A 13240-nucleotide genomic window follows, 5' to 3' on the forward strand; every position below is an offset into this window, starting at 1 on the left:
AAAAAAAAAAAAAAAAAAAACCAGACTGCCATGGGTAAAAGCGGCTACTGAATCCCACCTTTCAGCCTTTCCTCAAACTCCAGCATCACCCTGAGTGAGGCCTCACTGGCTGCAGTTTGAAAATGGGGCTCACTCAAATGACTTTGAAAGGTCTTTGAGCTCCATCACACCACCTGCCAGTCTAAGTGATAAAAACCCACCGTGGCGTGGAACTGCCCTGTGCAGTCCCCAAAGTGCTCATTCTCTGGCTGACTGTAGGCTGCCGAGCCCTGGAGGTATCACAGCTAGCGCCAGTGCCCACGCACCACACCCACCCTCCTGATAAGGGAGAGGCAGGAATGGACAATACGGAGACGGCCCAGCCCCCTGGGAGCAACACCCCACCCACTGCCAAAAGAGCCCACTGGTTGCTGTCACTGGCCTCTCCCAAGCACCTTCCGAACTGTCAGAGGGGAACAGCGGGGAACAGCACGTGTGGCGTGAAAGAGTCTGCCTGGGATGGCTGCAGACTTGACAGTCGAGTGTCTGCGGAAGCTGAACTGCTAAGGCTTGGGGAGGGAGTGAGAGTGGGAGGTAGGAGGGAAAGTGGAGGGCTTCTTTTTTTTCTTTTTTGAGACATAGTCTCGCTCTGACACCAGGCTGGAGTGCAGTGGCGTGATCTCGGCTCACTGCAACCCCTGCCTCCCAGATGCAAGTGATTTTCCTGCCCCAGCCTGCCGAGTAGCCAGGACTATAGGTGTCCACCACCACGCACGGCTAATTTTTGTATTTTTGGTAGAAATGGGGTTTCACCACGTTGCCCAGGATGGTCTCAATCTCTTGACCTCGTGATCCACCTGCCTTGGCCTCCCAAAGTGCTGGGATTATAGGCGGGAGCCACTGTGCCCAGCAAAAGTGGAGGTTTTACCATCCTGGGTTACAGGGGGAAGTGGGTGGGGAGGGGGGAAAGTCAGGTGCCAGGGCACAGAGGATTATTCCTGAGGCAAAGGGAAGGGGTGTGGGGACAGGCCCCCACACCCCTTCCCAGGCCTTCTCTTCCTCACCCCAGGATACAGTAGTACCAGCCCCACTTGTAATGGGGTTTTGGGTGGTGTGCTGGACTCAGGGCAAACAGAAGGTGGCTGGTATCATGGAAAAAAGAATGGACTCTGAGGTCAGAGTTCAAATCTCAGACTGCCCCCTTCCTAGCTGTGTGATCTGGGGCAAAGCATAACCCTTCTGAGGCTCAGTTTCCTCAGCTGCATTAAAACAGGCAACAATAGGCTGGGTGTGGTAGCTCAGGCCTATAATCCCAGCACTTTGGGAGGCCAAGGAGGAAGAACTGCTTGAGCCCAGGAGTTCAAGAACAGTCTGGGCAACACAGCAAAGCCCTATGTCTACAAAAAATTAAAAAATTCACCAGGCGTGGTAGCACACAACTGCAGTCCCAGCTACTCAGGAGCCTGAGGAGGAAGGATCACTTGAGCCGGGGAGGTGAAGTTGCAGTGGGCTGAGATTGTGCCACTGCACTCAAGCCTGGGTTACAAAGGGAAACCCTGTCTCAAAACAAAACAAAAAACAACAAACAAAAGGTTAAAATGGTAAGTTTTATGTTATGCATATTTTACTATGACAAGAAAAGGCAAGAAGCCAGACATGGTGGCTCACGCCTGTAATCTCAGCACTTTGGGAGGCTGAGGCAGGTGATCACCTGAGGTCAGGAGTTTGAGACCAGCCTGGCCAACATGGCAAAACCCTGTTTCTACTAAAAATACAAAAAATAGCCAGGTGTGGTGGCACGCACCTGTAGTCCCAACGACTTGGGAGGCTGAGGTGGGAGGATTGATTGAACCTGAGAGGCGGAGGTTGCAGTGAGCCGAGATTGCGCCACTGCACTCCAGTCTGGGTGACAGAGTGAGACTCCGTCTCAAAAAAAAAAAAAAAAGGCAAGAATCCCTGTGTCACAGGGCTGGGTGTTGAGGAAGGTCTCAGGAAGGAGTATGGTAAGTGCTTGGTCAGTGGTGGTTGAGACAGACTAAGTAGCTGGCAAGACTTTTCGGGTAAGTGGGGGCTGGGAACGGTGGCTCAGCACTTTGGGAGGCTGAGGCAGGAGGATCACTTGAGGTCAGGAATTTGAGGCCAGCCTGGCCAACATGGTGAAATCTCATCTCTACTAAACATACAAAAAAATTAGCCAGGCATGGTGGTGTGTGCCTGTAATAATCCCAGCTACTTGAGAGGCTGAGGCAGGAGAATCACTTGAACCCGGGAAGCGGAGGTTGCAGTGAGCTGAGATCACACTATTGCACTCTAGCCTGGGTGACAAAGCGAGACTCTGTCTCAAAAAAAAAAAAAAAAACAAAAGAAAAGAAAAACCTTTTAAGTAACAGGTAAATTGTGAGAGGGGGAGGTTAAATACACTACAGCGACATATAATAAAAATCACCCTAAAAGGCCTGGGTTCAAATCTGAACTCTGCAATTCGCCTGCTGTGTGGCTCAGAGCAAGCTCCCTAACCCTCTAGCCTGGTTCCTTCATCTATAGAAAGGCCAGGTTATTCCAGCTGCAGGCAGAGGTGAATTCCAGGTTGGGGGAGGGACAGGAAGGAGAGGACTGTCCTGGCTCCCTGCATAGGCTCTTAGGGGAGTGCAGGGGCAGACACCGGTCCCTCCGCAATTGCAAGCTCCCACCCAGGAAGCAGCATCAGCTGACCCTTCACGCAGACAGAAGAGGAGGACAGCAGGATGGCTAAGCTGCCTCCCGCTCACCCACCCCCAATTTTCAATTTCCACAAATCTCAGGCTGCAGAACCACAGACGGGGTTCCCTGCTAGCCCTTGGTCATACCCCAGGCCAGCCACCTTTCTTCAGGGAGGCAGCTCCAAGGCCCAGCTGACCGATCACAGCTCTCAGTAGGCGTTTATCAGCCAAGGCAAGTCTGCGTTTTTTTTTTTTTGAGAGAGGGTCTAGCTCTGTCGCCCATGCTGGAGTGCGGTGGTGTGATTACAGCTCACTGCAGCCTCAAACACTCCCCAGCTCAAGTGATCTTCCTGCCTTAGCCTCCTGAGTAGCTGGGACTATAGGCAGACGCTACCATGCCAGACTGATCTCTTAATTTTTCTTTCTTTCTTTTTTTCTTTTTCTTTTTCTTTTGTAGAGACAGGGTCTCACTATGTTTCCCAGGCTGGTCTCAAACTCCTGGACTCATGCAATCCTCCCACCTCGGCCTCCCAAAGTGCTGGAATTACACCACACTTAGGCTTTTATACCTGGCCTAGGCCTGTGATTTGAACAAAGCCACCTATTCACTGTACAAGCCTCCACTGCTGCATCTGTAAACTGAGGCTACCTGTCTTGACCCTGGGCTGTCTGGGGCACCAAAGGAGACAATGATAACGATAGCCTGCCTAGGACAGTGCCTGGCACCACAGAGTAACTGGTGAATGTCTAACCACATAGACATTAACTACCGCTATCGCTTCCAGTCACCTGGCCCTTTCCCACCTCCTAGCCTCCCAGGGAGGGCTGGGCCCAACTTTACAAGTTCTAGCTACAGCTTATTCCACAGAGCTGTGCTCTGGGACTCGGGAAAGGGGAACAAGTCTCATCTAGATCCAAAGATGACTCACATCTCTGGGCAGAGTGAGTTCTCCAAATCCCCCAGAGGCTAGAGGAACAGTAGACACAGGTCCTCCACACATTCCCCTGCCATATTCCACAGGAAATGCTAGCACCAGCACCCCCTGCCCATGGGGGCTTCCCAGGGAGTCCCTAACTCAGTACAAACCAGGATCAGTGAAGCTGAGAGAACTGGACTCCATGCCAGGAGATGGGTCAAACCTCAGATTTCCACCTTGCTAGTCACTTAACCTCACCATGCCTCAGTTTCCTCCCCTGTAAAAAGGGGTTAACAATATCACCTACTCCTTATAGGTTTATATGGATTAAATGACTTATTCAATGCAATGGCCTAGAAGAGATTCTGACACAGAGTGGTGGCTGCATGAGGGTTAGCTGGGATTACTTTCCTGCTCTTCTCCAGAGAAAGAGACAGTCTTGAACTCTGACTGACTGGTGATATGGCTTCAGACCAGGCCTGGGGTTGTTTTGAGTCAAGCAGCCCTGTCAATGCCAAATTAACAGAGAGTCCACAGAGGGTAGAAGGCAGAGGCCCTGGGTGTGGAGGAGGTTGGCCTTGGTCTGTGTCCCACTGCTGGCTGGCCCAGGAGGGTGCTGGTTAGGGGAATGCAGGATAGCAGACCAGAGAGGCTGCACAGCATCCAGATGCGCCGGTGCAGAAGACACAGATCCAGATGGCCGTGGCCTCCGTGGCACCCTACAGACATCATCTCCTTAATGCATCACACCCCTCCCAGAAGCTATAGTGATGACTCATGGGAAGGAGAGCTGCCCACAGTCCCCCAGCCAGGAAGGGGCAGAGCGGAGCCGACCCCAGAGGAACATGACCTTCCCCCATGCCAGGCTGGGACCTTCTAAGTACAAATGTTGCTGCCTGCAAGAGCCCTTGCTGGCTGGGGGACAGTGTGTCAAGAGGCCCTCTTTGGGCTTAGCAGTCATCTGGTCGCACCTCCCTTCCACATCCAACCATGAGCAAATCCTGTTGTCTCTTTCTGCAAAATCCGGCCAGTATCTGCCCATTGCTTACTTACTACCATGTTACCCTGTCCAGCCATCACCTCTACCTGCCACTTTTCCTTGTCCTCACTGCTTCAGCCTGTTCTCAACACAGCAGCCACAGGGATCCTGTTAACAACCAGACCACATCTCGCTAGTGCCCCAACCTCCAATGGTTTCTCCAGAATAAAGGCATAAATCCCCACCCTAGCCTACAAGTCCTTCTCTTCCCCTTTCCTCTTCCCCTCAAGCTCTCTACTCCAGTCATACTGGTCCCTCACTGTCCGCGGACGCATCAAGCATGCTCCTACTCCAGGGCCATCGCACCTGCTGCTCTGTCGGGAGGTCCTCCCCAGGTCTTTGCACGACTTGCTCTCTCACTCCAGTGAGGTCCCTATGCAAATGTCCCTTTGGAGAGACCATTCCTGAACCCTTATTTAGCCCCCATCCTCCATCCCTTACCCTGCTGTATTTTCCTTCACAGCACTTGTCACCCCTGACATATGATACATTCACTGGTCTGTGTTTACTGCCCATCGTCTCCCACTGGAATGCAAACTCCATGAGAGCAAGGACTTCCTGTGCTTTGCTCCCTGCTGCATGCCCAGTACCAGAACTGTACCAGGCTCAGAGTGGGCTTCCAGGAAATGCACTGAACGGCCATTTATACCCTTCCCTACAGCAGCACATGCACAAGTGCACATGGACACTCACGCCCAGCTGGGAGAGCAGCCCTTCCCTGTCCAGGCTGCCTCTCCTGGAGCTGGACTCCACCCTCTGCGGGGGTCTTCCCTGCCCAGAGCCCAGGCTAGGCACTCTCTCCACAAGAAGGCAAGAGGAACTGGTTTCCTGGGGGGCCTCAGGCAGGGTGCCTGCTCCCCTCCCTGAGCCTGACTTGTAGGGAGAAGACTCAAGGTGAGTTAACCTTGAGTCTTTGATAACAGGGGAGGGTTAAGGAGGAGGGCGGACTCCAGACCCCAGCACTCTTCTTTCGCTATGGGGGTCAACACTCACAGCCTCTACTCTGCTGATCATTGGCTGCTCCCAGGACACACCACAGCCCATCACCCGGGCTCCCTGTTTCCTCATTCCTGAATGACCTCCTTCCTTTGGGGAGAACTCTGGCGCTTCAGAGACTAGTTCAAATGTCACCTCCTGGGCAGAGCTTCTCCTCACCCTTCAGACTCCCCTGACCTTTCAAAACTCTGGGTCAGCACTTCCCTTATCATAGCTAGATGTCTCGAGGCCATCTGTCCTAAGCCCTTGAGGTCCAAGTCACAATTGCAGTGCCTGGCCATGATACATGTCTAGTAAGTTAGCCTGTGGATCCGTAATGCCCACCTTGGAACAGAGGAAAGGATGTGGGTTTGGGGTTGGACACCAGTCCTGGAGGCAAAAACCTAACGCCATTCCTTATTAGATTGTGTGCCCTTGACCAAACCACTGGGTTTCTCTGAACTTCAGCCTCCTTTTCTTTAAAATGGGGATAATATAGTGCCTACTTCACAGAGCTTGAAGGGATTAGAAATAACACATGCAGTGTCTGTGCTTAATTAACAGCAGCTATTACTACTATTCCCCATGGGGACAGTGTCAGAGGCAGGGTGCTGGCCAGGCAGGTCCAGCATAGCACTTTGCCCAAACTGAGAGTCCCAGCAGTACTGCTGAATGGAAGGGTAGACCCTGGCTTCAGGGGGCCGACCCAGAATGGCACTTTTTTTTTTTTAAGAGACAGGTCTCACCATGTTGCCAGACTGGAGTGCAGTGGCTATTCACAGGCGCAATCATAGGGCACTGTGGTCTCAAACTCCTAGGCTCAAGCCTCAGCCTCCCAAGTAACTCTGGGTCAGCACTTCCCTTATCACAGCCAGATGTCTCGAGGCCATCTGTCCTAAGCCCTTGAGGTCCAAGTCACAGTCACGGTGCCTGGCCACGGTACATGTCTAGTAAGTCAGCTAGTCTGTGGATCCGTAATGTCCACCCTGGAACAGGAAAAAGGGTACAGGTTTGGGGCTGGGCATCAATCCTGGGGTCAAAAACTTGGGAATAGGTTCCCAAGTAGTTGAGCCTACAGGTATGTACCACTGCGCCTGGCTAGGATGGCACATTCAGGGTTACTGGCCCATGCCATCAGCCTCGGGACAGCTGGCCGACTGGCCCTACTGTAGCCCTCCACAGAGGATGTGGGAAATCCCCCGGAGAAGTGGGAGTGTAGAGAGAGGAGGACACAGCTACAATGACAAATAAGACCCAAAGCCAAAGCCTGGCTCCGTTTCTCCTTTCCTTCCGAGGAAGCGGAAGGCGAAGAGTTAAGCCAAACAGAAACAAAACTCACCACGACACACTCCTCCCCTGAGCTGGGGAGGCTCTGCGGTTGCAGTGTACAGGAAGACCCTAACACACTGAGATCCACTCACCCTCCTTTCCTCCTTGTGCCAGGCCCTGTGAATCATCAGGGATGCCTCCAGTTCTGTGATTCCATGACCCCTGACCCACTCAGGGCCAGTGAATCAGGCCCCACCTGCCCCCTTCGTGCTGCTACTAAACCAATGAGGTCGAGTTCCCAAGGTTACTCTGGAAAGGGCAGTCATCTTCGGGAGAAAAGGCTCTCTCAAGAAAAGGCTCCCAGAGGGTGAAGAACAAGGGGAAGTGGGGGGGACGGGGGTGCAGTTTTAGCACAGGATCCTCCAGGCACCAACCCTGCCTGGACAAAGCCAGGATTAGCCTCTCCTCAGCCAGAAAAAGGGACCCTTATCTTTTGTCCCACTGATGTGGCAGCTGCCCCCTTGGAGGCTGGGACCCCAAGGCAGTTTCTGGGAGACATGTAGACCTGGAGTCAGGAGACAGTTCTTTAAATCCCTGCTGAGTGATCTTGACCTTACCTCCCCTGAACCTCAGCTTCCTTATCTGTAAAGTAGAGCCAACAGGGTCTCGCACTCAGTGGAACAGGCACAAGCTGCCAGATGTGCTGGATTTTTGGTCTCCCGCACACTGCTCTCCCTTAACAAGTCTAGCTGTGTGAGAGCTCAACTTAATGCAACACGCAGGTACCAAGGGCTACAGCGTGCTGGACACAGTGCAAGTCCTGGGGCCACAGGATCCTGTTCTGGTCCATCAGGGACTCTGGGTCTGGTGAGGAAGACTGGCAGATAAATAATATCATGCTGTAATCAGCGCTTTCAGGGAGGAATGAACAAAGGACCATGGGCTCCCAGAGAAGGGATCATCTGACCCAGGCTGGAACAAGTGAAGTCAAAAAAGCCACAGGGAGGAGGTCATCTGACCCTGGCCTTGAAGAGTCAGCATCTATCAGCTGGAGGCAAGGAGGGTGGGCATTACAGACAGGCAAAAGAGCTCCAAAAAAGGCCCAGCCCGAAGGCATGCACCATGGCCCTACCCAAGGGGCCTGGCCCCATACACGAGGTACTAAGCCTCCAGAGCATACATGCCCCCAGGCATGGTCCCTGCTGGCTCCCAAGTCAAGGGATGCTTCCTTATGGCCAATACAGGAAAGGAATTGCCAGCCTCAGCAGAGGACGCTGCCTCTGTCTTCCTCAGCTCCCCCTCCCCTGTTCCCCCACCCAGCCACCATCTACTGGAGCTCTGTTCAGAGGACCCAGCTTTCTGATCTGAGCCCACTCCAGCCTCTGCCTCTTTCTGATAAAATCCTCCCCTCGCTTTATAGCCCCCATTAACTGTCAGCTCCTCAGAAGCCACCCCGGTCTTTTTCTCCCTCTAGTTCCCAGCTCTGTATACATTTCTCTAGATTGAATGCTTGCCATGTAACATGCACACATTTCCAGATTGGTTTTCCCGAACAGACCAGGTCTGAGCCTTTTTCACTCTCGAATCTTCACTCAATAAATCCAGATCCTACCCCCCGTGTCCTCCACTCCAGCATTTTATTTATTGACAAAGAGCCAGGCTCTATCAAATGACTAGTAAGCCACATCGACCATCCTCAGACAACTTATGAAATTAAAAATCATAACTGGTGAGCTATGTTGTCCTTACATAATAGTAATAACTATCTTTTTATTTATTTATTTGAGAAACAGGATCTCACTCTGTCCCTCACACTAGAGTGCAGTGGCACAACCATACCCCACTGTAACTTCAGATTCTTGGGCTCAAGGGATCCTCCCATACGTACCACCATGCTCAGCTAGTTTTTTAAATTTTTGTAGCGATGGGGTCTCACTATGTTGCCCAGGCTAGTTGCAAACACCTGGCCTCAAGTGATCCTCCTGCCTTGCCTCCCAGAGTGCTGGGATTACATGCATATGCCACTGCACCCAGGCAACTCACTTTTATTGAGCATTCTTGTGCCTAGCACTGGTTTAAGACCTAAACCTACAATATTTCATTCAATCCTCACAACCCTATGAAGTAGGGACATTCCTACCTCCCTTTTACAAGTGAGGAAATTGTGCAACTGACTTCATCAAGGTCACCAAACAGGTCAGAACCCAGGCAGTCTGATCCAGGAGTCTGTATTCTCAGCTACTATGCTATTATGGACAGGGTGCTACAGGACAGAGGGGCAATTAACTTTGGGGGTTGGAGGTGTGCAGTGCTGCCTGCGCTGAAAAACCTGTAGAAGGTAGCTCAGCAGACAAGAGGAGGAGGTTTTCAAGCGGCGGGGGCTGGTGTGTGCAAAGATGATGAAGATATGAACAGCAAGGGTAGGCACGGCACATGCTGCAGTGCCATATTACTGGACCTTAGGGTGCACATAGGAGACTGCTAGGTCAGATCACAGAGAGCCGTGTAAATTGTGCTAGGCGTTCAGCACATAGGCAACAGAAAGCCAGAAAAAGGTTATCAGCAAGGAATTGGCACCATCAGACTTGTGTTCTAAAAGAATCACAAAAGTTCCAGTTTGGAGACTGGGCTGCAAGCTGCCAGGGCTGGACTGTTGGGAATTGACAACACATCAACAGCGTGGTAACAGAAGCGATGGAGTGGGTCCAGTGTGAAGGATGTTCACGAAGTTGGCAGTACTAGGTCACTTTTAAGATGTGGGACTTGAAAGAGAGGAGAAAGTGTAAGGTAACTACCAGATTTCCGCCTGGGTTGGAGTAGAGGAAGAATTAATCTGCATGGAAAAGACCAGTTCAAGTTTGGACCAGGTGAGCTCCACGTGAAGCAGAGCTGTCCCAATGGCCGCTGGATAGGCAAGCGTGGAGCTCCAGGGAAGGGCTGCGCTGAAGATGTGGATCTGGGTATTTAATTGGCGTAAAGCTGAAGCCGTCGGGGTAAATGAGACCACTGAGATTCAGTGTACAGAGCGAGGAGTTGGGTGACAGAGGAAAACGTGAAGCGGGACTTCTGACCGACTGTCAGAGCGGTAGGAAGAAAACCAGGACACACTGACTAAGCCAAAACAGGGGTGGGGTGGGGGAACGTGTCATTAGGAATGAGTGTCAATGGTACTATGGACCTCTAAGAACTCAAGACTTTAAAGGGCCCTTTTAATACCAATTAGGAAGTTATTCACAGCCGTTTCCAAAGGAAGTTGGGGAGACAGGGGATGACACTGAGACGCAGACCTACCGGAATGCGTAGATGTTTTCCCCTCATCCCAGATTCCGACCCCTCCCCATACCTGCCCCTGCTCGTAACACCCAAACACCTTCCCCTCGCCTCTCTCCTCAGTTTAAGACGGAGGTTTTGGAAGGAGATCCCGAACGCCCTCCCCGGGCTCCCCAGGATAGGCGGGGTCGCCAAGAGTCAGTGCTGGAGACCCCGACCCGCGCGGGGCGGAGCGAGGCCAGGCAGAGGAAGGGGGCGGAACCTGAGACGCAGCGGGTGTGGGAAGGGTCGGATGGAACCCAGCATAGACAGCGGATGGGGAAGCGGGTTCGACCAGCGGGAGACGGCCCTCTCACGCCACCCGCTCCCAGCAACCGCTCCGGGACCCACCTGCTCCATGTCAGCCACGGCCCCGGCTCTTCCCGCCCCAGCCGCAGTCCGGCTCCGCAGCCTCAGTAGCTCCTCAGAGCGGAAGAAGATCTTCCAGCGGCGCCACTTCCGCCGCTGAGTCTGCCCCCGAGAGCGAAGCGGTACGTGCGTCCGCATGCGGTTCCGCCCCTTCGCCCCGCCTCCAGCCCTGGCCCTGCGCAGAAGCCGGCGCGAAGGCCGGAGTCAAACTTAAGGGTAGGGGAGTGGAAAGAACACCAGGGCCGTAGTTATTAGGCCACACAGGCCTGGCTCTGAGGAAAAAGGGGGAATTTCCCGAGGGGAGCCCTGTGGGGATGGGGGAATCTTTGGAGGAATCCAGTTACTCGAGAAGGACTTCCCCACCCCACCTGCCTCCTTCAGCTATCCAAGCAGGAGCTAGAACTTCTGTGGTTCTTCCTCTGAGTGCCCCGAGCCTGCTGTCTGCAGAAAGACTCCTAGACCAGAGGATTGGACAGTAGGGTCAAAACCCTAACCTTTGGTTGACCACCGGCCTTCCCTATCAGGATGCCCCATTACCTCCCTTTTCCTCCCGCTTCCCCTGAAAGAGGAGTCTCAGCACAGTTATTTACAAAGATTTATTACAGCACGGGAGGGGTTCAAGCCTGGAGTCAGGGGAAAAGGGGAAGGGGGCAGAGCAACTGGGGGACAAGGAAAACCTGGCGCCCCCTACCATGTGCCCCACTGGGGATATATACTAGGCGGCATTCCTGGCATCAAAGCACAAAACGCGACAAAGAAGTCTCTGCCAGTCCATCTTCCAGGCACCCAAGAGGAGCAAGGTGATTAAGGGAAGACTCCCAAAATGTTGAGGCTGTGGAGAAAAACGCCTTAGTCCTGGACCCTGGTAGAAGCCGGTGAGAGAAATGGTGACTTGGAATCCTCCATAGGAGAGTGGATGGAAAAGGATCTAAGGGTACCTCAAGGTTCTCAGGACCTCCTTTCCCCAGATCTTAGGGTCCTGCCCTGTGGGTCTCCGGTGTCCAGGGGAGAGGATCTGGGGAGAATTGTGAAGGGCAAATCCCTGTTCCCGGTTTTCTGGATTTTCCAGTGCGCGCTGTCTCACATCCCACCTCCCACTGGGTGAATGGAGGAATGACTGGCAGGAGTAGGCATCAGGCAGCAAGTGCCCAGGATCCTGGGCATCAGCCAAAGGTGGGCAAACAAGCAAACACAGACCAGCCTTAGTCTTCTAGAAGTCAGAAGCCGCAGCCCTAGCAGGCGAGGGAAAGGGCACAAAACAGGGTGAGAACAGAGTGGGTTTCTGGGGAACAGCGATGGCCCCTCCACTTCCTCCTGGGAGATGCAGGCTGGGTGCTTATGTGCCAGGCTCAGAGGGGGAAGGGCGCTGAGGTTCCTCCCCAGGCTCTGAAAGGCAAGCAGAGAGACACTGAGGGCCTGGCCCCATCCACCGAGATGCCAGCCCCGCCTCCCCATTCCACACTCCCAAGTCTCACCACTTAGTGCTGGGTCTTCCACTTGGTCCTCAGAGCTTCCATCTCTCTCGGGCTCATCCAGAGGGGGTGGGCGCTCCCAGGGCCCCTCCAGACCCTGGCCACAGGTTGTCTTTTGCCCAGCTGGGAATGGGAAAGAGGAGATAAGAACACAGGCTCCGCGTATCCATCTGGCTGTCCTGGAGTGTGAGCTAAGTCTCTGATGGCTGAGGTGAAGCTTTCCAGGGGCATCATGGCAGCATGGAGAGAGCACTGGGCTAGAACAGCTCTCCCAGCGACTAGCCATATGACTTACATAAGTCAGTTAGTACCTTTCTGAAGGAAATAGTAAGGGGGAAATTGTGTAGATTACCTTAAACAAGATGTAATAGTGAATACCTTGCCCAGCCCAGCGCCAGCACCCAGGAGCCACTAGGAGTCGTGGTGGTTTATATTGCTCCATCATAGGGCTGTCATTGGAGCCAGTGCCCTGCTGCTTTTGCTTTTTGTTTGTTTGTTTGTTTTTGTTTTTTGTTTTTGAGATGGAGTCTCACTCTGTTGCCCAGGCTGGAGTGCAGTGGTGCAATCTCAGCTCCCTGCAACCTCCACCTCCCAGGTTCAGGGGATTCTCCTGCCTCAGCCTCCCAAGCAGCTGGGATTACAGGTGCGCGCCACCGTGCCTGGCTAATTTTTGAATTTTTATTACAGACGGGGTTTCACCATGTTGGCCAGACTGGTCTTGAACTCCAGACCTCAAGTGATCCGCTGGCCTTGGCATCCCAAAGTGCTGGGATTACAGGCATGAGCCACTACGCCCAGCCACCTGCTGTTTTTCCTGAGGGAACAGTCTCCTCTCACCCCTCTTCCACTGTTTTGGAGGGGTCTCAGTAGGAACTGATTCAGCTCTTCCAGCTGTCTCTTGCCCACAAAGGGCCTGAAGCCCAGCAACAGCTTTTGCCCCCATGGCCAATGCCCTCACTGCCAGATAGGCAGGCAGGAGGCCCAAGACCTTTTGTTTGTGTGGAAGAGCTGACAGCTTCTACTAGGGGTGGTTGAGTCTTCAGTATTCCCATAAATAATGAGACTAAACAGTTTAATGTACCCTAGGAGGGACAGATGTGGCACAGCCTTCCATGGCCAGGCATGGAAGAAACCACCATGGAAGGGGGTGAAATCTTCCTGCCTAGAAAATCTCTGGGCCTTGGGACATTTTTTTTTTTTTTTTTTTTTTTT

General features: G+C 53.0%; 2 protein-coding genes across 5 annotated transcripts in view; both read right to left on the reverse strand.

The window, feature by feature from the left end:
• Positions 1-10688, reverse strand: part of STARD3 (StAR-related lipid transfer (START) domain containing 3) — a 27888-nt gene extending 17200 nt beyond the window's left edge. For both annotated transcript variants that reach the window (XM_011929904.1, XM_011929903.1), the window contains exon 1: positions 10539-10688. The gene's annotated coding sequence lies outside the window, so the exon portion shown is untranslated. The remainder of the gene's footprint in view (positions 1-10538) is intronic.
• A 449-nt stretch (positions 10689-11137) lies between these two features.
• PPP1R1B (protein phosphatase 1, regulatory (inhibitor) subunit 1B) overlaps positions 11138-13240 on the reverse strand; it is an 11197-nt gene continuing 9094 nt past the window's right edge. For all 3 annotated transcript variants that reach the window (XM_011929905.1, XM_011929906.1, XM_011929907.1), the window contains exons 6-7: positions 12032-12151; positions 11138-11942 (exon numbers count right to left, since the gene is read on the reverse strand). In XM_011929905.1, coding sequence (XP_011785295.1) covers positions 11893-11942; positions 12032-12151 — 170 coding nt within the window. In that variant the 3' untranslated portion in view covers positions 11138-11892. The remainder of the gene's footprint in view (positions 11943-12031; positions 12152-13240) is intronic.

This window comes from Colobus angolensis, unplaced genomic scaffold, assembly GCF_000951035.1.
Source record: "Colobus angolensis palliatus isolate OR3802 unplaced genomic scaffold, Cang.pa_1.0 Scaffold83, whole genome shotgun sequence".
Taxonomy (NCBI): domain Eukaryota; kingdom Metazoa; phylum Chordata; class Mammalia; order Primates; family Cercopithecidae; genus Colobus; species Colobus angolensis.